Raw genomic sequence first — 23626 nt, 5'->3', positions numbered from 1 at the left:
AGATAAGGCGGAGCTTTACCTAGCATGGACTTGTAGATGACCTGGAGCCAGTGGGTCTGGCGACGAATATGTAGCGAGGGCCAGCCGACTAGATTATACAGGTCAGAGTGGTGGGTGGTATAAGGTGCTTTAGTAACAAAACGGTCTGTTTCAACAGACCAGAGGACATTTCTCCAAAAAGTAGGATCTTTGACCCCATGTGCAGTTGCAAACCGTAGTCTGTCTTTTTTATGGCGGTTTTGGAGCGGTGGCTTCTTCCTTGCTGAGCGGCCTTTCAGGTTATGTCAATATAGGACTCGTTTTACTGTGGATATATAGATACTTTTTGTACCTGTTTCTTCCAGCATCTTCACAAGGTCCTTTGCTGTTGTTCTGGGATTGATTTGTACTTTTTGCACCAAAGTACGTTCATCTCTAGGAGACAGAACGCGTCTCCTTCCTGAGCGGTATGACGGCTGCGTGGTCCCATGGTGTTTATACTTGCGTACTATTGTTTGTACATGTGAATGTGGTACCTTCAGGCGTTTGGAAATTGCTCCCAAGGATGAACCAGACTTGTGAAGGTCTACCACTTTTTCTCTGAGTTCTTTGCTGATTTCTTTTGATTTTCCCATGATGTCAAGCAAAGAGGCACTGAGTTTGAAGGTAGGCCTTGAAATACATCCACAGGTACACCTCCAATTGACTCAAATTATGTCAATTAGCCTATCAGAAGCTTCTAAAGCCATGACATAATTTTCTGGAACTTTCCAAGCTTTTTAAAGGCTCAGTCAACTTCTGACCCCCTGGAATTGTGATACAGTGAATTATAAGTGAAATAATCTCTCTGTAAACAATTGTTGGAAAAATGACTTGCACAAAGTAGATGTCCTAACCGACTTGCCAAAATATAGTTTGTTAACAAGAAATGTGTGGAGTGGTTGAAAAACGAGTTTTAATGACTGCAACCAATCTAAGTGCATGTAAACTTCCGACTTCAACTGTAAATACATGTAGTTCACAGCTGACCACATCCTGTACATATATAACTAACACAGAGGCCTCTTCCCCTCAAATTAACTGACATCTGAACGTGGTAAATATTCTACAAAAATACATTTCAACATGTTTTAACTGGGCCCGCTGTATGTCCAGCCTCTGTTTAAACATTTTGGAGACATTTTTGATTGAATTACATTCTTAGAAATTCTTAGTGTCTTATACAGTCACTCCAAAAGAGTGTTTGTATGCATCACGTCTCTGACACAGCGTGATATGGGTCAAATAAAACAGTTTAACATCCGTCTCAACCAGAGCAACAGATTGGTCACTGCTGCCTGTCTTTTACCTTTGGGTGTTACAGTGCAGCGTGGCTCACATAGGCCAGCGCCTCGACAGTGCGCCTAAACTTCTGCCTGTGTTTGTGATCATGTGTGTGTGCCTCCCTGTGGGCTGCTAGCCTGCTGTGCCGTTTCGCTGTCACACACACTGTGGTCTTGTTATTTTCAGCTCATGCCGGACGTGATTCAGACTGGGGGATTGTGTAATTGACAAGACAAACCACACACACATGCACACACTCATAAACACCCACACTTTGGGAGGATTTCTGGTAAGGGTGCTGGGCTCCCCCTGTGCATACGCATGTGAAGGCGAGTATAACCCACAGCACAGCCTGCATTAGGTTTCGTTCTTGGTGTGCATGAGCAGTTTGTTTTACTGTTGAGCTTGAAAAGTGCATCACGGAGGTTGAGTGGAAATGAAAGCAGTGCTCAAGCCGGGGAAACCAGCCTTTGAAGGATGGACTGAACTCTTTATCATAGATCACTTTCTGTCATTTCCTGTCCTGAAGACACACCCAGCACACGCAGGTGATGCTCGACTCCCACCTCAAACCCTCATATTGTGTTATTTGCTCCTCTGCAAAAGATGTACACATGTAGGATCTGATTTTGAGTCTGTTTGCTACAGCAGGACATGTGCATTATTATGTGGGTTATAATTAATAGACATTTTTGTAGGGGTTGATACAGTTTTTGTAAGGGAAAATCAAGTCTGAAATTGCAAAGTGGAAATGACAAACTTCAGAATCCTTTTTAAACCTCAAATACACAACAAGTAAAAAATGTTGTGCATTGCAAGAAAGTTCTCCTGCAACAGGGTGATCAAGTTAAGATCCTACATCTGTAGACAACTGTGTCATTCGGATGTTTTAATCCAAACATCACTATTCGTATTGTTACTTTTAAACTTGGCATTAGGGTCACAGGAAGAGTTCGTGGGAGGTGACAGATAAAGTCATGTGCATGGGTTACCTTGTCCACCAGATAGACAGGAAGCACTTAGTAACTATTTAGATCTCACCATTTCCTAGGAGCTACTGTACGCATTCATAAAGACATTTCATAGAAGTTGTCTGTGAAATTGAAGATGCCCAGATGAAGCTGACAAATTACATTTGAACTTTCACCTTTTCTCAGAGTTCCATATTTCTCTGCTATAACCATACATGCTGCTAATTGAGACAATAGCTACGAGAGCACTTGTAAACTCTATGTCATACTATTTGGTTTACTTGATTGATGTCATAAGTTCACATAGAAATGCTACATTGAGAAACATATTGGAACAGAGAATATGTATTATTACACAAGTTATTACATGTTTATAATAGCGTTGTCCAAAAAGTACGAGTAGAGGACTATAACATAGTTATTCTCTTGCAATAAACAGTGGTTGCCATGTCAGCAGGTGGAGCTGTAGAAGCCATCTGAACAAAAACTATGAACAAAGTTTCGGACAGGAAAAAGTACGGTGTTCGGATTGGCTACAGAGTGTACCAATAGGAAGCTCCTATGCTGAAACAATGGCAGAGAGAAGTTGTGTGATGTCAACGCTATTTTTGGTGCTACCCGCCTAGATTTCTATTTTCGTCTTCTTCAGGGGCTGGACTTACCAAGTTGCTTGCGACAACTCTTTCTTCCTCACTCTCTTGTACTACTGACGACTCTCATCCTTTGACCCTGGTCCCGTTCCCTGTAAGTCCTTTCACAAATAGCCTAGGCTTCACAGGACGAATCATATCATTGCCTTTTTGTTTTTGATTTTGGAGGAGTAGCCCGTTTTAGAATGTGGAGTTATTTTGTGACTTATTCTTACAAGGTAACACCTTGTCGTTCATGCCCATAACTTGCGAGATCTCAGATACTTGTTCGAGGTTATATTGCAGCAGTAGAGTACTCTATATACCTGGGAATGTATCATACTGGTTATGTTTATGTGCGCCGCAGCCAGGTCTGTCATTCTACAAATAGGTTGGCAACGTTTTGAAACAAGCCGATTTAATTGGGGCTTTACAATCAAACCTCTCCTCGCAGGGCCGTCTTGTAAATGTAGGCATGTTATTTCTCTCCCTTCTCGTTTCCATGGCATCCCCTCAGAGCAGATGTTCAGGCCAGGGCAACAGGTTTTCTCCGAGTGAGAAAATGAATTCCGTTGTGGAATTGTTACAAGAAAGTTCGCGATCGTGAAGCGATACTTTTTATCGGAAGCAACGTGTTTCTTTCTTTTTTTTCTCCTGGAAGCTGTGTAAGGTCCTTTGTTTTAGACAGCCTAGACTTTTGATACATATGTTTGATAACATTGATAGTTCATTGCTCTGATGATTGTGAATAATGAACTTTCTCTCTCCGTTCTGCAGATGCAATCACGGCGTCGGGACCTACCCTAGACAAAGACCAACGGGACAGCGTTTTTTCAAGAGTGGCAGGTAGGCCCCCTAAATGTGTCACTTCAGCCGTTAAATAACAATGTAACAACTCATTGCTGCATATCAGCTCACGGTCTTCAGAATAGGCCTGACCTACATATATATATATATCTTTTTCAGAATGAGTCAATTTTTTTAGATGGGCTACATCTGTTTGCATGTCACCAACCCACCCACTATTCAAGGTTCTTTGAACAGGTCAGAACAGTGTTGCAGCTGTCAGAAACGTTTCAGATCTAGTCTATTCTGTATGTCTATAACAATCTATGCGCGGACAAATATGGAAATATCCTGGAGAAAACATTGTTCTGGGTTGAGCGCTGCTAATGATGATGAGCATGTCATAGTTCATGATTTGTCAGAGGAAGTAAAGTATTTTCACTTGAAACACGTGATTCTCTAGATATATGAACTTTTAGAGCAACACACACACACACGTACACACATCACAACACTACAGTAGGGTAGGGGATCATATCTTTTGGATAGGGGATCCTATATTCTTATGTTTTCACACCACAAAGTCCTCCCAGAATGACAAACACAGTACATATGATCAAGTAAAACATGTACTGTGTATGTTGTTGTTTTGAGTCTGATGGGGATGAATCCTGTTTGAACTATCAATCAGTGTTCATTGTAAAGGCTAACATGCTTATTACGTGTGTGGAATAGTTGGCACTGGCGGCTACAGTCTGAGTGTATGTATTTGCTCTGACTGCTAGCTCTTGCTGTGCCAGGCTTATGTTCCATCCTTCCAAACGAGCCCGATTTCCTTAGAAAAACAGAGTGAGGTCATGGCCGAGGCTGCAGTGTCCAGTTTCACGTGTGTCCGTCCAGGCCAACTGACACGGCCCTTCTCCTCTGTCCCTGTCGCAATTCATCAGAGGGCTGCGCGTCTCATTCTCCGCTAGCTGCTGCTGCTGTTGCTCTGATGAGACACACAACAAGCCCCCTTAATTGAAGTTACATCAATGAGGTAATTAAAACTAGGCCGTGGTCCGTCAGCACTGTGCTGTTGTTCCTCGGGTTGTTCCTCAGATCCCCCTGTTGTGATTCTACTGCCACATGCCAGGGGAGAGGTACTGCGTCTGCGATGTGTTACGTGCCCAGGCGGTAGTGTATCATCCCATAGCAAGAAGCTCCGCTTGGATTTGGATCATGCCAGCCTATTCAGAGTCTGGAACCAAGTACGTGTCTGTGGTTTGCTGTTTGTCCGGACAAAGGTATTTGTTGCTTGTGAAACCACAGAGTGAAGGGTTGCGATACGTAGAGTGAAGGGGATGAGAAGTCACGAACCCTCCAAAAAAATATAGTCTTACATTTCCCTTAACATACCAGGAACGGAGGAAAATGGAGATAACAATAGCAAGATTGTTTTGCAAGGAGCTGCAGTAAAGATCACGTTTCCTGTTTCTGACTGAAACCCGGGTCAGCTGACTCCCTCCCGTTGCTGTCTTGAGAGAAAAAGCCCAGAGGGTTCAATTGAACTTTTCGTCAGGGATGCAGAGACTATTAGTCCTGTATACAACTCGACTGAAGTTGGATAGATTGATCGTTTGCTGTCCTTTAGATCCATGAAATAATTTGATACAGTTAGATACATATTCCTTGTGGTGACAGACCTTGTTATCTGTGGAACCAAACATTGTTGAATGTGAAATGTGAGTCTCGATCCCTGAGGCAGGCCTGTAAGTTGTGTCCCTAGTCATGCTGTCCAGGAATTGGTTTCATAACGGCAGCATATACATATAGCATTTACCTCTCAGGCCAGTTGGACATGTTAAAAAGTTACCAAGTCACCTTAAGCAAACTCCCAGCTCTGCACCAGGAGCTCAAGTCAGTTAATGGCCTGATGCTCTGCTAATGGTGTCATGGTCTACCTGTGTTAACTTTGAACGCCAGGAACCAAGAAAATAAATCTACTCATAGCTCTGAGGTTTTCTTACTGGATTTGGAGATGGATACGTTTCTGGTCTCCGATAACGACTGTGGGTTTTGCAGTTATGTATTCAGTGTGAGTGCGTGCGTTTTGTGTGTGTGTGTGTGTGTGTGTGTGTGTGTGTGTGTGTGTGTGTGTGTGTGTGTGTGTGTGTGTGTGTGTGTGTGTGTGTGTGTGTGTGTGTGTGTGTGTGTGTGTGTGTGTGTGTGTGTGTGTGTGTGTGTGTGTACATGCGCGTGTGTGTTACCAAGAATTTTAATGCCCTCTTCTGTTGTTCATTCAGTCAGAAAAGCGTGACTCTGCATATTCATGGTTTTCTCAGAACAGTTGTTAAAGTTTCTAAGTCTCAGAGAGTGTGCGATCGGGAGAGGGACAGAAAGACATCTTGATGACTGCAGAAGGACACCGGGACTTAAACTTGGCGAGAGACAGGAGAGAAAAGAGAGATGCACGGATGTCAGAAAGATGTCACTATCCGCATTTTTGTGTGCACTCATATGCCGTTTACCTTAACCACTGAATTATACTGTAGCCTCCCCTCTTCTCTGAGAGGAGTAAATGTAGCAGAAACTGTCCTCTTTCCTTTCTGTGTCTCTGCCAAGCTGGGCTGGCCATGAATGTTCTGTTTTCATAGTAGCTTAGGGTTAGCAATCCAGGGGCCTTTCTTCTCTCCTCTCATCCCTCTCTCCCCACCCAGGAGCCAGACCAGGGTTCACTACACAACGTCCCCATACCGCTGACCTCTGGGTCAAGTGGCGGGAACTTTCGTTCACCTGTCTGTTCTGCTCTCAGGGTGATGCAGGAAGTTGTGTTTCACTTTGTAGTCATGGTTATACAGTACAGGTTGCTCCTCCACGGTTCAGTGCAACAGGCTTGTTGAGAGAGTGCTATGTAGTCCTTTACTGGGTGCATCCTCTTCTTAAATAATACATGACGTAGAATGAAACCGCAGTAATTGATGCATGCAAGACAAGTGCAACCTTTCATATCACACCATGTAGCTTACAGCACAGCAACACTTGACTCGACTGGCTGTCCGTAACAATGTTTGTTTTAGTTTCTTGCTAAGAGATGTTGTGGTGATACAGTGGTGGCGATACGGTGGTGGCATGGCTGAGACAGGTGTGTGTTGTTGTGAGGGTTGTTGATATGGGTGTGTTGACGTATGTTGGGCCTGGGTGTTGAGTGGGCCATGCAGAGTCTCTTTGAGAGAGTTGCTGTGTTGAGTGTCTTATCTCACTGGGGCTGTGGGGAATGTGTTTGATGTTGGAGGTGGAAGGAGGGGTGGAAACACACACACACACACACACACACACACACACACACACACACACACACACACACACACACACACACACACACACACACACACACACACACACACACACACACACACACACACACACACACACACACACACACACACACACACACACACACACACACACACACACACTGGCTTTAAGGGAGTGACTAACCGAATAACCTCACAACCCAGCAAACAGGGGACGTCCTGAGGACATTCAGCGACGTTCCCTTTAGGTCCCACAATTCTACCCTCCTGATTCCTGCTTACAAGCAAAAATTAAAGCAGGAAGCACCAGTGACTCTATAAAAAAAAGCGGTCAGGTGAAGCAGATGCTAAACTACAGGACTGGTTAGCTATCACAGACTGGAACCTGTTCTGGGATTCTTCCGATGACATTGAGGAGTACACCACATCAGTCACTGGCTTTATCAATAAGTGCATCGAGGACCTCGTCCCCACAGTGACTGTACGTACATACCCCAACCAGAAGCCATGGATTACAGGCAACATTCGCACTGAGCTAAAGGGTAGAGCTGCCGCTTTCAAAGTGCGGGACTCTAAGCTTATAAGAAATTCTGCTATGCCCTCCAACGAACCATCAAACAGGCCAAACGTCAATACAGGGCTAAAGTTGAATTGTACTACACCGGTTCCGACTACAAAGGGAAGCACAGCTACGAGCTGCCCAGTGACACGAACCTACCAGGCGAGCTAAATCACTTCTATGCTCGCTTCGAGGCAAGCAACACTGAGGCATGCATGAGAGCATCAGCTGTTCAGGACGACTGTGTGATCACGCTCTCCGTAGCCGACGTGAGTAACACCTTTTAAACAGTTCAACATTCACAAGGCTGTGGGGCCAGACGGATTACCAGGACGTGTGCTCCAGGCATGTGCTGACCTACTGGCAGGTGTCTTCACTGACATTTTCAACATGTCCCTGATTGAGTCTGTAATACCAATATGTTTCAATCAGACCACCATAGTCCCTGTGTCCAAGAACACAAAGGCAACCTGCCTAAATGACACCAGACCCATAGCACTCACGTCCGTAACATTGAAGTTGTTTGAAAGGCTGGTAATGGCTCACATCAACACCATTATCCCAGAAACCCTAGACCCACTCCAATTTGCATACCGCCCAAACAGATCCACAGATGATGCATTCTCTATTGCACTCCACACTAACCTTTCCCACCTGGCCAAAAGGAACACCTATGTGAGAATGCTATTTATTGATTACAGCTCAGCGTTCAACACCACAGTACCCTCAAAGCTCATCACCAAGTTAAGGATCCTGGTACTAAACACCTCCCTCTGCAACTGGATCCTGGACTTCCTGACGGGCCGCCACCAGGTGGTGAGGGTATGTAGCAACACATCTGCCATGCTGATCCTCAACACTGGAGCCCCTCAGGGGTGCGTGGTCAGTACCCCCTGTACTCCCTGTTCACCCACGACTGCATGGCCAGGCACGACTCAACACGATCATTAAGTTTGCAGACGACACAACAGTGGTAGGCCTGATCACCGACAACGACGAGACAGCCTATAGGGACGAGGTCAGAGACCTGGCCATGTGGTGCCAGAATAACAACCTATCCCTCAAAGTAACCAAGACTAAGGAGATGATTGTGGACTACAGGAAAAGGAGGACCGAGCACGCCACCATTCTTATCGACGGGGCTGTAGTGGAACAGGTTGAGAGCTTCTAGTTCCTTGGTGTCCATATCACCAACAAACTAGAATGGGCCAAACGGCAATTGCTTGGGTCCCGACCGCAAGGCACGACAGAGGGTAGTGCGTACGGCCCAGTACATCACTGGGGCTAAGCTGCCATCCAGGACCTCTACACCAGGCGGTGTAAGAGGAAGGCCCTAAAAATTGTCAAAGAGCCACCCAAGTCTAGGACAAAAAGGCTTCTCAACAGTTTTTACCACCAAGCCATAAGACTCCCAAACAGGTAATCAAAAGGCTACCCGGACTATTTGCATTGTGTGCCTCCTCCCAACCCCTGTTTATCATATATGCATAGTCACTTTAACTATACATTCATGTACATACTACCTCAATTGGCCCGACAAACCAGTGCCCTCGCACATAGGCTAACCGGGCTATCTGCATTGTGTCCCACCACCCGCCAACCCCTCTTACGCTACTGCTACTCTCTGTTTAGCATATATGCATAGTCACTTTAACCATATCTACATGTACATACTACCTCAATCAGCCTGACTAACTGGTGCCTGTATATAGCCTCGCTACGTTTATAGCCTCGCTACTGTTATAGCCTCACTACTGTTATAGCCTCACTACTGTACATAGCCTCGCTACTGTTTATAGCCTTGCTACTGTTATAGCCTCACTTCTGTACATAGCCTCGCTATTGTAGAAAGCCTTGCTATTGTATAAAGCCTCACTACTGTATATAGCCTCACTACTGTATATAGCCTCACTACTGTTATAGCCTCACTACTGTATATAGCCTCACTACTGTATATAGCCTCACTACTGTACATAGTCTCACTAATGTACATAGCCTCACTACTGTATATAGCCTCACTACTGTACATAGTTATAGCCTCGCTACTGTACATAGCCTCGCTTCTGTTATAGCCTCGCTACTGTACATAGCCTCGCTACTGTATATAGCCTCACTATTGTATATAGCCTCACTACTGTTATAGCCTCACTACTGTTATAGCCTCACTACTGTATATAGCCTCACTACTGTACATAGTCTCACTAATGTACATAGCCTCACTACTGTATATAGCCTCACTACTGTACATAGTCTCACTAATGTACATAGCCTCACTACTGTATATAGCCTCACTACTGTACATAGCCTCACTATTGTACATAGCCTCGCTACTGTACATAGCCTCGCTACGTTTATAGCCTCACTACTGTATATAGCCTCGCTACGTTTATAGCCTCACTAGTGTACATAGCCTCGCTACTGTTATAGTGTTATAGCCTCACTACTGTACATAGCCTCACTACTGTACATAGCCTCACTACTGTATATAGCCTCACTACTGTACATAACCTCACTACTGTACATAACCTCACTACTGTTATAGTGTTATAGCCTCACTACTGTACATAACCTCACTACTGTACATAGCCTCACTACTGTACATAGCCTCACTACTGTACATAACCTCACTACTGTACATAGCCTCACTACTGTACATAGCTTCACTACTGTACATAGCCTCACTACTGTACATAACCTCACTACTGTACATAGCCTCGCTACTGTTATAGTGTTATAGCCTCACTACTGTACATAACCTCACTACTGTACATAGCCTCACTACTGTACATAGCCTCGCTACTGTTATAGTGTTATAGCCTCACTACTGTACATAGCCTCACTACTGTTATAGTCTCACTACTGTACATAACCTCACTACTGTATATAGCCTCACTACTGTACATAGCCTCGCTACTGTACATAGCCTCACTACTGTACATAGCCTCACTACTGTACATAGCCTCACTACTGTACATAACCTCACTACTGTAATAATAATATAATAATATATGCCATTTAGCAGACGCTTTTATCCAAAGTGACTTACAGTCATGTGTGCATACATTCTACGTATGGGTGGTCCCGGGGATCGAACCCACTACACTGGCGTTACAAGCGCCATGCTCTACCAACTGAGCTACAGAAGGACCACTATACATAGCCTTGCTACTGTTATAGTGTTATAGCCTCACTACTGTACATAACCTCACTACTGTACATAGCCTCACTACTGTACATAGCCTCGCTACTGTTATAGTGTTATAGCCTCACTACTGTACATAGCCTCACTACTGTTATAGTCTCACTACTGTACATAGCCTCGCTACTGTTTATAGCCTCGCTACTGTTATAGCCTCACTTCTGTACATAGCCTCGCTATTGTAGAAAGCCTTGCTATTGTATAAAGCTTCACTACTGTATATAGCCTCACTACTGTATATAGCCTCACTACTGTATATAGCCTCGCTACTGTTATAGGCTCGCTACTGTTATAGCCCCACTACTGTACAATACCTCGCTACTGTTATAGTCTCGCTACTGTACATAGCCTCGCTATTACGTAGCCTCACTACTGTATATAGCCTCACTACTGTACATAGCCTCACTACTGTATATAGCCTCACTACTGTACATAACCTCACTACTGTACATAACCTCACTACTGTTATAGTGTTATAGCCTCACTACTGTACATAGCCTCACTACTGTACATAGCCTCACTACTGTACATAACCTCACTACTGTACATAGCCTCGCTACTGTACATAGCCTCACTACTGTACATAGCCTCACTACTGTACATAACCTCACTACTGTACATAGCCTCGCTACTGTACATAACCTCACTACTGTACATAGCCTCACTACTGTACATAGCCTCGCTACTGTTATAGTGTTATAGCCTCACTACTGTACATAGCCTCACTACTGTTATAGTCTCACTACTGTACATAACCTCACTACTGTATATAGCCTCACTACTGTACATAGCCTCGCTACTGTTATAGTGTTATAGCCTCACTACTGTACATAGCCTCGCTACTGTTTATAGCCTTGCTACTGTTATAGCCTCACTTCTGTACATAGCCTCGCTATTGTAGAAAGCCTTGCTATTGTATAAAGCTTCACTACTGTATATAGCCTCACTACTGTATATAGCCTCACTACTGTATATAGCCTCGCTACTGTTATAGCCTCACTACTGTACATAGCCTCGCTACTGTTATAGCCTCACTACTGTACAATACCTCGCTACTGTTATAGTCTCGCTACTGTACATAGCCTCGCTATTACGTAGCCTCACTACTGTATATAGCCTCACTACTGTTATAGCCTCACTACTGTACATAGTCTCGCTACTGTTATAGCCTCACTACTGTACAATACCTCGCTACTGTTATAGCCTCACTACTGTACAATACCTCGCTACTGTTATAGTCTCGCTACTGTACATAGCCTCGCTATTACATAGCCTCGCTACTGTTATAGCCTCGCTACTGTACATAGCCTCGCTTCTGTTATAGACTCGCTACTGTACATAGCCTCGCTACTGTATATAGCCTCACTACTGTATATAGCCTCACTACTGTTATAGCCTAGCACTAGTGTACATAGCCTCACTACTGTTATAGCCTCGCTACTGTTATAGCCTCACTGCTATATATAGCCTCGCTATGTTTATAGCCTCACTAGTGTACATAGCCTCGCTACTGTTACAGCCTCACTACTGTATATAGCCTCGCTACATTTATAGCCTCACTAGTGTACATAGCCTCACTACTGTACATAGCCTCGCTACGTTTATAGCCTCACTAGTGTACATAGCCTCACTACTGTGTATAGCCTCGCTACGTTTATAGCCTCACTAGTGTACATAGCCTCACTACTGTACATAGCCTCGCTACTGTTATAGCCTCGCTACTGTATATAGCCTCGCTACTGTTATAGTGTTATAGCCTCACTACTGTACATAACCTCACTACTGTACATAGCCTCACTACTGTACATAATTTCACTACTGTACATAACCTCACTACTGTACAATACCTCGCTACTGTTATAGTCTCGCTACTGTACATAGCCTCGCTATTACATAGCCTCGCTACTGTTATAGCCTCGCTACTGTACATAGCCTCGCTTCTGTTATAGCCTCGCTACTGTACATAGCCTCGCTACTGTATATAGCCTCACTACTGTATATAGCCTCACTACTGTTATAGCCTCACTACTGTTATAGCCTCACTACTGTATATAGCCTCACTACTGTACATAGTCTCACTAATGTACATAGCCTCACTACTGTATATAGCCTCACTACTGTACATAGCCTCGCTACTGTTATAGCCTCGCTACTGTCATAGCCTCACTACTGTACATAGCCTCACTACTGTACATAGCCTCGCTACTGTACATAGCCTCGCTACGTTTATAGCCTCACTACTGTATATAGCCTCGCTACGTTTATAGCCTCACTAGTGTACATAGCCTCACTACTGTACATAGCCTCGCTACATTTATAGCCTCACTAGTGTACATAGCCTCACTACTGTACATAGCCTCGCTACGTTTATAGCCTCACTAGTGTACATAGCCTCACTACTGTGTATAGCCTCGCTACGTTTATAGCCTCACTAGTGTACATAGCCTCACTACTGTACATAGCCTCGCTACTGTTATAGCCTCGCTACTGTATATAGCCTCGCTACTGTTATAGTGTTATAGCCTCACTACTGTACATAACCTCACTACTGTACATAGCCTCACTACTGTACATAATTTCACTACTGTACATAACCTCACTACTGTACAATACCTCGCTACTGTTATAGTCTCGCTACTGTACATAGCCTCGCTATTACATAGCCTCGCTACTGTTATAGCCTCGCTACTGTACATAGCCTCGCTTCTGTTATAGCCTCGCTACTGTACATAGCCTCGCTACTGTATATAGCCTCACTACTGTATATAGCCTCACTACTGTTATAGCCTCACTACTGTTATAGCCTCACTACTGTATATAGCCTCACTACTGTACATAGTCTCACTAATGTACATAGCCTCACTACTGTATATAGCCTCACTACTGTACATAGCCTCGCTACTGTTATAGCCTCGCTACTGTCATAGCCTCACTACTGTACATAGCCTCACTACTGTACATAGCCTCGCTACTGTACATAGCCTCGCTACGTTTATAGCCTCACTACTGTATATAGCCTCGCTACGTTTATAGCCTCACTAGTGTACATAGCCTCACTACTGTTATAGCCTCGCTACTGTTATAGCCTCACTGCTATATATAGCCTCGCTACGTTTATAGCCTCACTAGTGTACATAGCCTCGCTACTGTTATAGCCTCACTACTGTATATAGCCTCGCTACATTTATAGCCTCACTAGTGTACATAGCCTCACTACTGTACATAGCCTCGCTACGTTTATAGCCTCACTAGTGTACATAGCCTCACTACTGTGTATAGCCTCGCTACGTTTATAGCCTCACTAGTGTACATAGCCTCACTACTGTACATAGCCTCGCTACTGTTATAGCCTCGCTACTGTATATAGCCTCGCTACTGTTATAGTGTTATAGCCTCACTACTGTACATAGCCTCACTACTGTACATAACCTCACCACTGTACATAGCCTCGCTACTGTTATAGTGTTATAGCCTCACTACTGTACATAACCTCACTACTGTACATAGCCTCACTACTGTACATAGCCTCACTACTGTACATAGCCTCACTACTGTACATAGCCTCGCTACTGTTTATAGCCTCGCTACTGTTATAGCCTCACTTCTGTACATAGCCTCGCTATTGTAGAAAGCCTTGCTATTGTATAAAGCTTCACTACTGTATATAGCCTCACTACTGTATATAGCCTCACTACTGTATATAGCCTCGCTACTGTTATAGCCTCACTACTGTACATAGCCTCGCTACTGTTATAGCCTCACTACTGTACAATACCTCGCTACTGTTATAGTCTCGCTACTGTACATAGCCTCGCTATTACGTAGCCTCACTACTGTATATAGCCTCACTACTGTTATAGCCTCACTACTGTACATAGCCTCGCTACTGTTATAGCCTCACTACTGTACAATACCTCGCTACTGTTATAGTCTCGCTACTGTACATAGCCTCGCTATTACATAGCCTCGCTACTGTTATAGCCTCGCTACTGTACATATCCTCGCTTCTGTTATAGCCTCGCTACTGTACATAGCCTCGCTACTGTATATAGCCTCACTACTGTATATAGCCTCACTACTGTACATAGCCTCACTACTGTACATAGCCTCACTACTGTTATAGCCTCACTACTGTATATAGCCTCACTACTGTACATAGTCTCACTAATATACATAGCCTCACTACTGTATATAGCCTCACTACTGTACATAGCCTCGCTACTGTTATAGCCTCACTACTGTACATAGCCTCACTACTGTACATAGCCTCGCTACTGTTATAGCCTCGCGACGTTTATAGCCTCACTACTGTATATAGCCTAGCACTAGTGTACATAGCCTCACTACTGTTATAGCCTCGCTACTGTTATAGCCTCACTGCTATATATAGCCTCGCTACGTTTATAGCCTCACTAGTGTACATAGCCTCGCTACTGTTACAGCCTCACTACTGTATATAGCCTCGCTACATTTATAGCCTCACTAGTGTACATAGCCTCACTACTGTACATAGCCTCGCTACGTTTATAGCCTCACTAGTGTACATAGCCTCACTACTGTGTATAGCCTCGCTACGTTTATAGCCTCACTAGTGTACATAGCCTCACTACTGTACATAGCCTCGCTACTGTTATAGCCTCGCTACTGTATATAGCCTCGCTACTGTTATAGTGTTATAGCCTCACTACTGTACATAACCTCACTACTGTACATAGCCTCACTACTGTACATAATTTCACTACTGTACATAACCTCACTACTGTACATAGCCTCGCTACTGTTATAGTGTTATAGCCTCGCTACTGTTATAGCCTCACTACTGTACAATACCTCGCTACTGTTATAGTCTCGCTACTGTACATAGCCTCTCTATTAAATATTCTCGCTACTGTTATAGCCTCGCTACTGTACATAACCTCGCTTCTGTTATAGCCTCGCTACTGTACATAGCCTCGCTACTGTATATAGCCTCACTACTGTATATAGCCTCACTACTGTTATAGCCTCACTACTGTTATAGCCTCACTACTGTATATAGCCTCACTACTGTACATAGTCTCACTAATGTACATAGCCTCACTACTGTATATAGCCTCACTACGTTTATAGCCTCACTACTGTGTATAGCCTCGCTACGTTTATAGCCTCACTAGTGTACATAGCCTCACTACTGTACATAGCCTCGCTACTGTTATAGCCTCACTACTGTATATAGCCTCGCTACATTTATAGCCTCACTAGTGTACATAGCCTCACTACTGTACATAGCCTCGCTACGTTTATAGCCTCACTAGTGTACATAGCCTCACTACTGTGTATAGCCTCGCTACGTTTATAGCCTCACTAGTGTACATAGCCTCACTACTGTACATAGCCTCGCTACTGTTATAGCCTCGCTACTGTTATAGTGTTATAGCCTCACTACTGTACATAGCCTCACTACTGTACATAACCTCACCACTGTACATAGCCTCGCTACTGTTATAGTGTTATAGCCTCACTACTGTACATAACCTCACTACTGTACATAACCTCACTACTGTACATAGCCTCACTACTGTACATAGCCTCACTACTGTACATAGCCTCGCTACTGTACATAGCCTCACTACTGTACATAGCCTCACTACTGTACATAACCTCACTACTGTACATAGCCTCGCTACTGTTATAGTGTTATAGCCTCACTACTGTACATAACCTCACTAGTGTACATAGCCTCACTACTGTACATAGCCTCACTACTGTACATAACCTCACTACTGTACATAGCCTCACTACTGTTATAGTGTTATAGCCTCACTACTGTACATAACCTCACTACTGTACATAGCCTCACTACTGTACATAACCTCACTACTGTACATAACCTCACTACTGTACATAGCCTCACTACTGTACATAACCTCACTACTGTACATAGCCTCACTACTGTACATAGCCTCACTACTGTATATAGCCTCACTACTGTACATAGCCTCGCTACTGTTATAGTGTTATAGCCTCACTACTGTACATAACCTCACTACTGTACATAGCCTCACTACTGTACATAGCCTCGCTACTGTTATAGTGTTATAGCCTCACTACTGTACATAGCCTCACTACTGTACATAGCCTCACTACTGTACATAGCCTCACAACTGTATATAGCCTCACTACTGTACATAGCCTCACTACTGTACATAGCCTCACTACTGTACATAACCTCACTACTGTACATAGCCTCACTACTGTACATAGCCTCACTACTGTTATAGCCTCACTACTGTACATAGCCTCACTACTGTACATAGCCTCACTACTGTACATAGCCTCACTACTGTACATAGCCTCACTACTGTCATTCTCACTGTCTTTTTTACTGTTGTTTTTATTTCTTTACTTTCCTATTGGTCACCTAATACCTGGTTAGAGCCTGTAAGTTAGCATTTCACTGTAAGGTGAAACCTGTTGTATTCTGGGCACGTGACAAAGGAACTTTGATTTGATGAAGGGTTTCGGCGTGACGTTATCCCTCTGACGTTCTGAGAATTTTCTAAGAATGTTGCATGATGGTCCCAAAGGAACATCCTAAAAATGTCCTCGGGGATGTCCCTGGGACCTACGGGGAACTAGACAAATCCTCCAGGGGGACGAAGGCACAACATCCTAAGAAAGTCCTAAAAATATCCTCGGGACCAACCGGGAACTAGAAGAAACCTCCAATGGACCATGACACAATATCCTGACGACTTTAGGCGACCATTTCTTGATGTCCTAATGACTCATTACTGTTTGCAAGGCCGCTGCTTCTGAAGCAGAGGGTCTGAAAGCCGCTGACAGCTGTGGATTCCTTCAGACCCTCAAAAAGAAGGGGAAAAAGAGGGGTTGAGTAAAACAGGGAGAGAGAGAAAAAGAGAGAGCGAGTGAGATGGAACTGAGAGAAAGACAGAGTGAGAAGGGGATGTAGAAGTACTGACAGATCAGGGTATCTGGGATTGCGGTCGACACACACTATAATTGGAGATTCTGGGTTGCACAAGGTTGATTTAGCAATGGTTAAGACAAAAACACTATCATTGTTTAAAGGCCCAGTGCAGGCAAAAACATGTTTTGCCTATGTTTTCAACACTGAGGTTGGAATATTACTGTAATGTCAACATTATGACAATGCCTTTTTAGTGTAAGCTGTTTGAAAAGTAGTGCTGAGAGATTAGTGCGTTTTGATGTCGGTTCAGTTTCGGGTTCAATTATTAAAAATAGTCACGTTTTTTTGATTATTTGGTTTGAATGCTGTAATAACACAGAATAACACAATTAATAAAAGTCCTGTGATGGTAGCGACTGTCCATTAATGATTATCACTTATTAACCATAATTTATTCACATTACTTTACTTTAATAAAATATTTAAGTTGTTGTATATATTACATTTGTTCTATTTGATGAATGTATTATTTAATTTCAAGTCATCTCATCACCATAGACCTGCTACCTATGCTGTCTGACAAAATCACTATTTTGTAGTCCTTCAAAGGAAGTAAGGCATACTTTTATGACTGCTGATTACCAACTATCAATTACTTACATCCTGTATTTTCAGGTAGAGATACCTCGCGACGCAACAGCTGCTCTCTACAGTGCATTCGGAAAGTATTCAGACCCCTTCCCTTTTCACACATTTTGTTACGTTACCGCCTTACTCTAAAATGGATAAAACTGTTTTCCCCCTCATCAATCCACACACAATACCACATAATGACAAAGCAAAACAAAAAGTTTTTTTAGACATTTTTTGCACATTTATAAAAAATAATAATTTAAATATCACATTCAAAGAATTATTCAAACCCACTACTCAGTACTTTGTTGAAGCACCTTTGGCAGTGATTACAGCCTCGAGTCTTCTTGGGTATGACGCTACAAGCTTGGCACACATGTATTTGTGGAGTTTCTCCCATTCTTCTCTGCTGATCCTCTCAAGCTCTGTCAGGTTGGATGGGGAGTGTCACTGCACAGCTGTTTTCAGGTCTCTCCAGAGATGTTCGATCGGGTTCAAGTCCGGGCTGGGCCACTCAAGGACATTTTCATCAAGGATTTCTCTTTCTTTTCTTTTTCTTTTTCTTTTTTTGTACTTTGCTCCGTTCATCTTTCCCTCGTTCCTGACTAGTCTCCCAGTCCCTGCCGCTGAATAACATCCCCACAGCATGATGCTGCCACCACCATGCTTCACTGTAGTGATGGTGCCAGGATTCCTCCAGTCGTGACGCTTTGCATTCAGGAAAAAAAGTTATATCTTGGTTTCATCAGACCAGAGAATCTTTTTTTTTCATGGTCCGAGTCCTTTAGATGCCTTTTGGCAAACTCCAAGCGGGTGGTCATGTGCCTTTTACTGAGGAGTGGCTTCTGTCTGGCCAATCTACCATAAAGGCCTGATTGGTGCAGTTCTACAGATTGTTGTCCTTCTGGAAGAGGAACTCTGGAGCTCTGTCAGAGTGACCATCGGGTTCTTGGTCACCTCCCTGACCAAAGCCCTTCTTCCCCAATTGCTCAGTTTGGCTGGACGACCAGCTCTGAAGAGTCTTGGTGGTTCCAAACTTCTTCCATTTAAGAATGATGGAGGCCATTGTGTTCTTGGACCTTCAATGCTGCAGACATTTGTTGGTACCCTTCCACAGATCTGTGCCTCGACACAATCCTGTCTCGGAGCTCTAAGGGCAATTCCTTCGACCTCATGGCTTGGTTTTTGCTCCGACATTCACTGTCAACTGTGGGACCTTATATTAGACAGGAGTTTGTCTTTCCAAATCTTGTCCAATCAATTGAATTTACCACAGGTGGACTCCAATCAAGTTGTAGAAACATCTCAAAGATGATCCATGTAAACAGGATGCACCTGAGCTCAATTTCTAGTCTCATAGCAAAGGCTCAGAATACATATGTAAATACGGTATTTTCTTAAAAACATTTGCAAAAATTTGTAAAAACCTGTTTTCGCTTTGTCCCAATGGGGTATTGTGTGTACATTAAGTAACATTTAAAAACTTTTTTTTTAGAATAAGGCTGTAACGTAACAAAATGTGGAAAAGTGAAGGAGTCTGAATACTTTCCGAATGCACTGTATATCAATCAATCAATCAATTAAATGTATTTATAAAGTCCTTTTTACATCTGCAGATGTCACAAAGTGCTGTACAGAAACCCAGCATCAAGCAGAAACCCCAAGCAGCAAGCAATGCAGGTGTACAAGCACAGAGGCTAGGAAAAACTCCCTAGAAAGACAGAAACCTAGGAAGAAACCTAGAGAGGAACCAGGCTCTGAGGGGTGGCCAGTCCTCTTCTGGCTGTGCCGGGTGGAGATTATAACAGTACATGGCCATTTAAGGCCAGATTGTTCTTCAGGATGTTCAAATGTTCATAGATGACCAGCAGGGTCAAATTATAATCAGCGGTTGTAGAGGGTGCAACAGCCTGAGGAGTAGTTGTCAGTTGGCTTTTCATAGCCAAGCATTTAGAGGCCGAGACAGCAGGTGCGGTAGAGACAGAAAGTCGAAAACAGCAGGTCCGGGACAAATTAGCACGTCTGGTGAACAGGTTAAGGTTCCATAGCCGCAGACAGAACAGTTGAAACTGGAGCAGTAGCACGACCAGGTGGACTGGGGGCAGCCAGGAGTCATCAGGCTAGGTAGTCCTGAGGTATGGTCCTTAGGGATCAGGTCCTCTGGGACGGGGGAGAGGGCGAGAATTAGAGGCAGCATACTTACAATTCACACAGGACACCAGATAAGAATTACACCAGATATAACAGACTGACCCTAGCCCCCTGTCACATAGACGATTGCAGTATAGATACTGGAGGCTTAGACAGTGGTGGGTCGGGAGACACTGTGGCCCTGTCCAATGATACCCCGGACACGGCCAACAAGGCAGGTTATAACCCCACCCACTTTGCCAAAGCACAGACCCCACACCACTAAAGGGATATCAACAGACCCCCAACTTACTACCCTGAGACAAGGCTGAGTATAGCCCACGAAGATCTTCACAACATGAGCCCGATCGCACATTCTTTGTCTCTTCCGTAGCAGGCGTAAAAGAAAAATAGACCTTACAAGTAGATGCTCAATGGATTATGGTCATTGTAGTTAATTACCACTTTTTATGCGTTAAACTATGTAGAATATCGGCCTGTTGTAAACTACAACTTCTTACTACATTGCACAGTTCAGGCTGGATCTGATTTATCTCCAAAGAAGCTGTGCATTGAGCACACAAGGAAAATGTATTCAAATTATTGAACCGATGTCAGTCAATTAGTTGTTTAAAAACTGAAAAATAACAGACATGTCAGTTAATCGCTCAGCACTATTGAAAAGACAGCCTGAAATGTCAGCCTGCTTTGGTGGGATGGAGTTTTTGCCTGCCTGATGACATCACCAGGCAGTAAATTAGTTAATAGACCAATAAGAAGGAGTTCCAAACCTCTCTGCCAATAACAGCTAGTTTTCTGTTTTCCCCTTCTAACTCAGACCACTCCCAGACAGTCTCAGCAAAAATCTTGCTTGAGATATTGCTCTTTGCTAAAAACCTATTTTTGTTTATTTTTGACCATGTTAATTGAAAACGTAATTCTTGCCCAGATATGATCTGATATTGAGATCAAAATGGCTGCATTGGTAACAACAAAATACTTGCCCCATTCAGTTTTCTAGGAGTCAATGACCTGTTTTTTTACTATCAATCCCTTACTAACCCTTTCCATCTCTCCTCTCTCTGTTGCTGTTGGTTAATTAGTTTGATGTCCTCAGGGCCTATGGAGTGAGAGTTAGACATTAATCAACTCAGTTGAATGGGTAGCAGCTCCCCTTCAGCCATTTACTGGCTGGGCTATGGGCTGGAGAGGGGGAGAGGAGGAGAGGGGGAGGAGGAGGGAGGAGGGAGGAGAGGGGGAGAGGAGGAGAGGGGGAGAGGAGGAGAGGAGGAGAGGGAGGAGAGGGGAGAGGGGGAGAGGAGGAGAGGGGGAGAGGAGGAGAGGAGGAGAGGAGACTCCTGCTGGCCCCTGGTCTTTCAGCTCCAATTTAAAGTGAAGAAGAAAATATAACAGTCTTGAATAGCTTGGTCTTGACAATACTGAGCTCGCAGCACATGCATTTGACTGAGCCTGTCTGAATAGTTGTAGAGCTCTACACTCATGGTTTATTTGTAGAGACATCTGGTGTACATTCCGTTTACTACTGTTCCTCTCAGAACAGTAGTAAAGTGTACATTTAGCATATGTTCTATATTTGATCTGGCGTGTGTATTTCTGTTAATTTGGCCACTGTGAGCTTCACTTTGGTTATAGCTTTACGATTCATAAATATCTCATCAGAAGTGACTGGCTCGGAAGAAGCTAAACTCTGCAAACAGGAAGTGTCTCTTTCTCTCTCATTGTTGTGTTTTTATAAACTGTGCTTCCTTTTGCCTGCCGTGGTTACCATGGTTACACCAGCCCCCTGATCTCTAGTGGTGTTATGGGATGGCCCAGAGCAAAGCAGAGCTCGGCCATGTCTGTCTGTGAGAGCTGAGACTGAATACGGCCAGTAAAACCGAGAGAAGAAGAAGGAGTTAAAAGAGGATGTGGTCTGTTCAAAGATGAGTAAAGAGGGGGTAGCACTTCTGACTAATTATAGCTCACAGAGAGAAGAAGCACTGCTGTGTGTGTTTTCATATCTTTCAGATAGTTTTTGAAGCGTGGTTGGCTTGTTGTTTTGGGCCTGTCTCTGTCCCTGTCTCTGTCTGTCTCTCTATCCCTGTCTCTTTGTCTCTGTCCCTGCCCATGTCCCTGTCTATCTGTCCTTGTCCATGTCCATGTCTCTCTGTCCCTGCCCATGTTCCTGTCTCTCTGTCCCTGTCCATGTCTCTCTGTCCATGTCTCTCTGTCCCTGTCTATCTGTCTCTCTGTCTCTGTCTCTCTGTCCCTGTCTCTCTGTCCCTGTCCATGTCTCTCTGTCCATGTCTCTCTGTCCCTGCCCATGTTCCTGTCTCTCTGTCCCTGTCCATGTCTCTCTGTCCATGTCTCTCTGTCCCTGTCTATCTGTCTCTCTGTCTCTGTCTCTCTGTCCCTGTCTCTCTGTCCCTGTCCATGTCTCTCTGTCCATGTCTCTCTGTCCCTGTCCCTGTCTCTCTGTCCCTGTCTCTCTGTCCATGTCTCTGTCTCTCTGTCCATGTCTCTCTGTCCTAACCAATCTGTCCCTGTCTCTCTGTCCCTGTCCATGTCTTTCTGTCCCTGCCCATGTCTCTCTGTCCATGTCTCTCTGTCCATGCCTCTCTGTCCCTGTCCATGTCTTTCTGTCCCTGTCCATGTCTCTCTGTCCATGCCTCTCTGTCCCTGTCCATGTCTTTCTGTCCCTGCCCATGTCTCTCTGTCCATGCCTCTCTGTCCCTGTCCATGTCTTTCTGTCCCTGCCCATGTCTCTCTGTCCATGTCTCTGTCACTGCCCACGTCTCTGCCCCTGCCCATGTCTCTCTGTCCCTGTCTCTGTCCCTGCCCATGTCCATGTCTCTGTCCCTGCCTATGTCTCTCTGTCCCTGCCCATGTCTCTGTCCCTGCCCATGTCTCTGTCCCTGTCTCTTTGTCCCTGTCCCTGCCCATGTCTCTGTCCCTGTCTCTGCCCATGTCTCTGTCCCTGCCCATGTCTCTTTGTCCCTGTCTCTTTGTCCCTGTCTCCCTGTCCGTGGCTGAAACCTGAGTTCTAATCACTAGGGCTTCCTTGCCTGAGCAGGAAACCAAATAATAGACTACTTTAAAAAATGATCTCAGGAGGGCAGCTGGTGTGTGTGTGTGTGTGTGTGTGTGTGTGTGTGTGTGTGTGTGTGTGTGTGTGTGTGTGTGTGTGTGTGTGTGTGTGTGTGTGTGTGTG

The 23626-nt window shown here is 44.3% G+C and overlaps 1 protein-coding gene across 6 annotated transcripts in view; it reads left to right on the top strand.

Moving 5' to 3' along the window:
* Nucleotides 1-23626, top strand: part of LOC124045844 (histone deacetylase 7-like) — an 87489-nt gene that overhangs the window by 19805 nt on the left and 44058 nt on the right. For 3 of the 6 annotated variants that reach the window (XM_046365554.1, XM_046365553.1, XM_046365558.1), the window contains exon 2: nt 3680-3748. In XM_046365554.1, coding sequence (XP_046221510.1) covers nt 3680-3748 — 69 coding nt within the window. The other 3 variants (XM_046365555.1, XM_046365557.1, XM_046365556.1) reach the window with 3 other exon arrangements.

This window comes from Oncorhynchus gorbuscha, linkage group LG10 (assembly GCF_021184085.1).
Source record: "Oncorhynchus gorbuscha isolate QuinsamMale2020 ecotype Even-year linkage group LG10, OgorEven_v1.0, whole genome shotgun sequence".
In the NCBI taxonomy this organism is placed as follows: domain Eukaryota; kingdom Metazoa; phylum Chordata; class Actinopteri; order Salmoniformes; family Salmonidae; genus Oncorhynchus; species Oncorhynchus gorbuscha.
The sequence above is the reverse complement of the archived record's forward strand: the minus strand, read 5'-3'. Positions and strand labels throughout refer to the sequence as shown.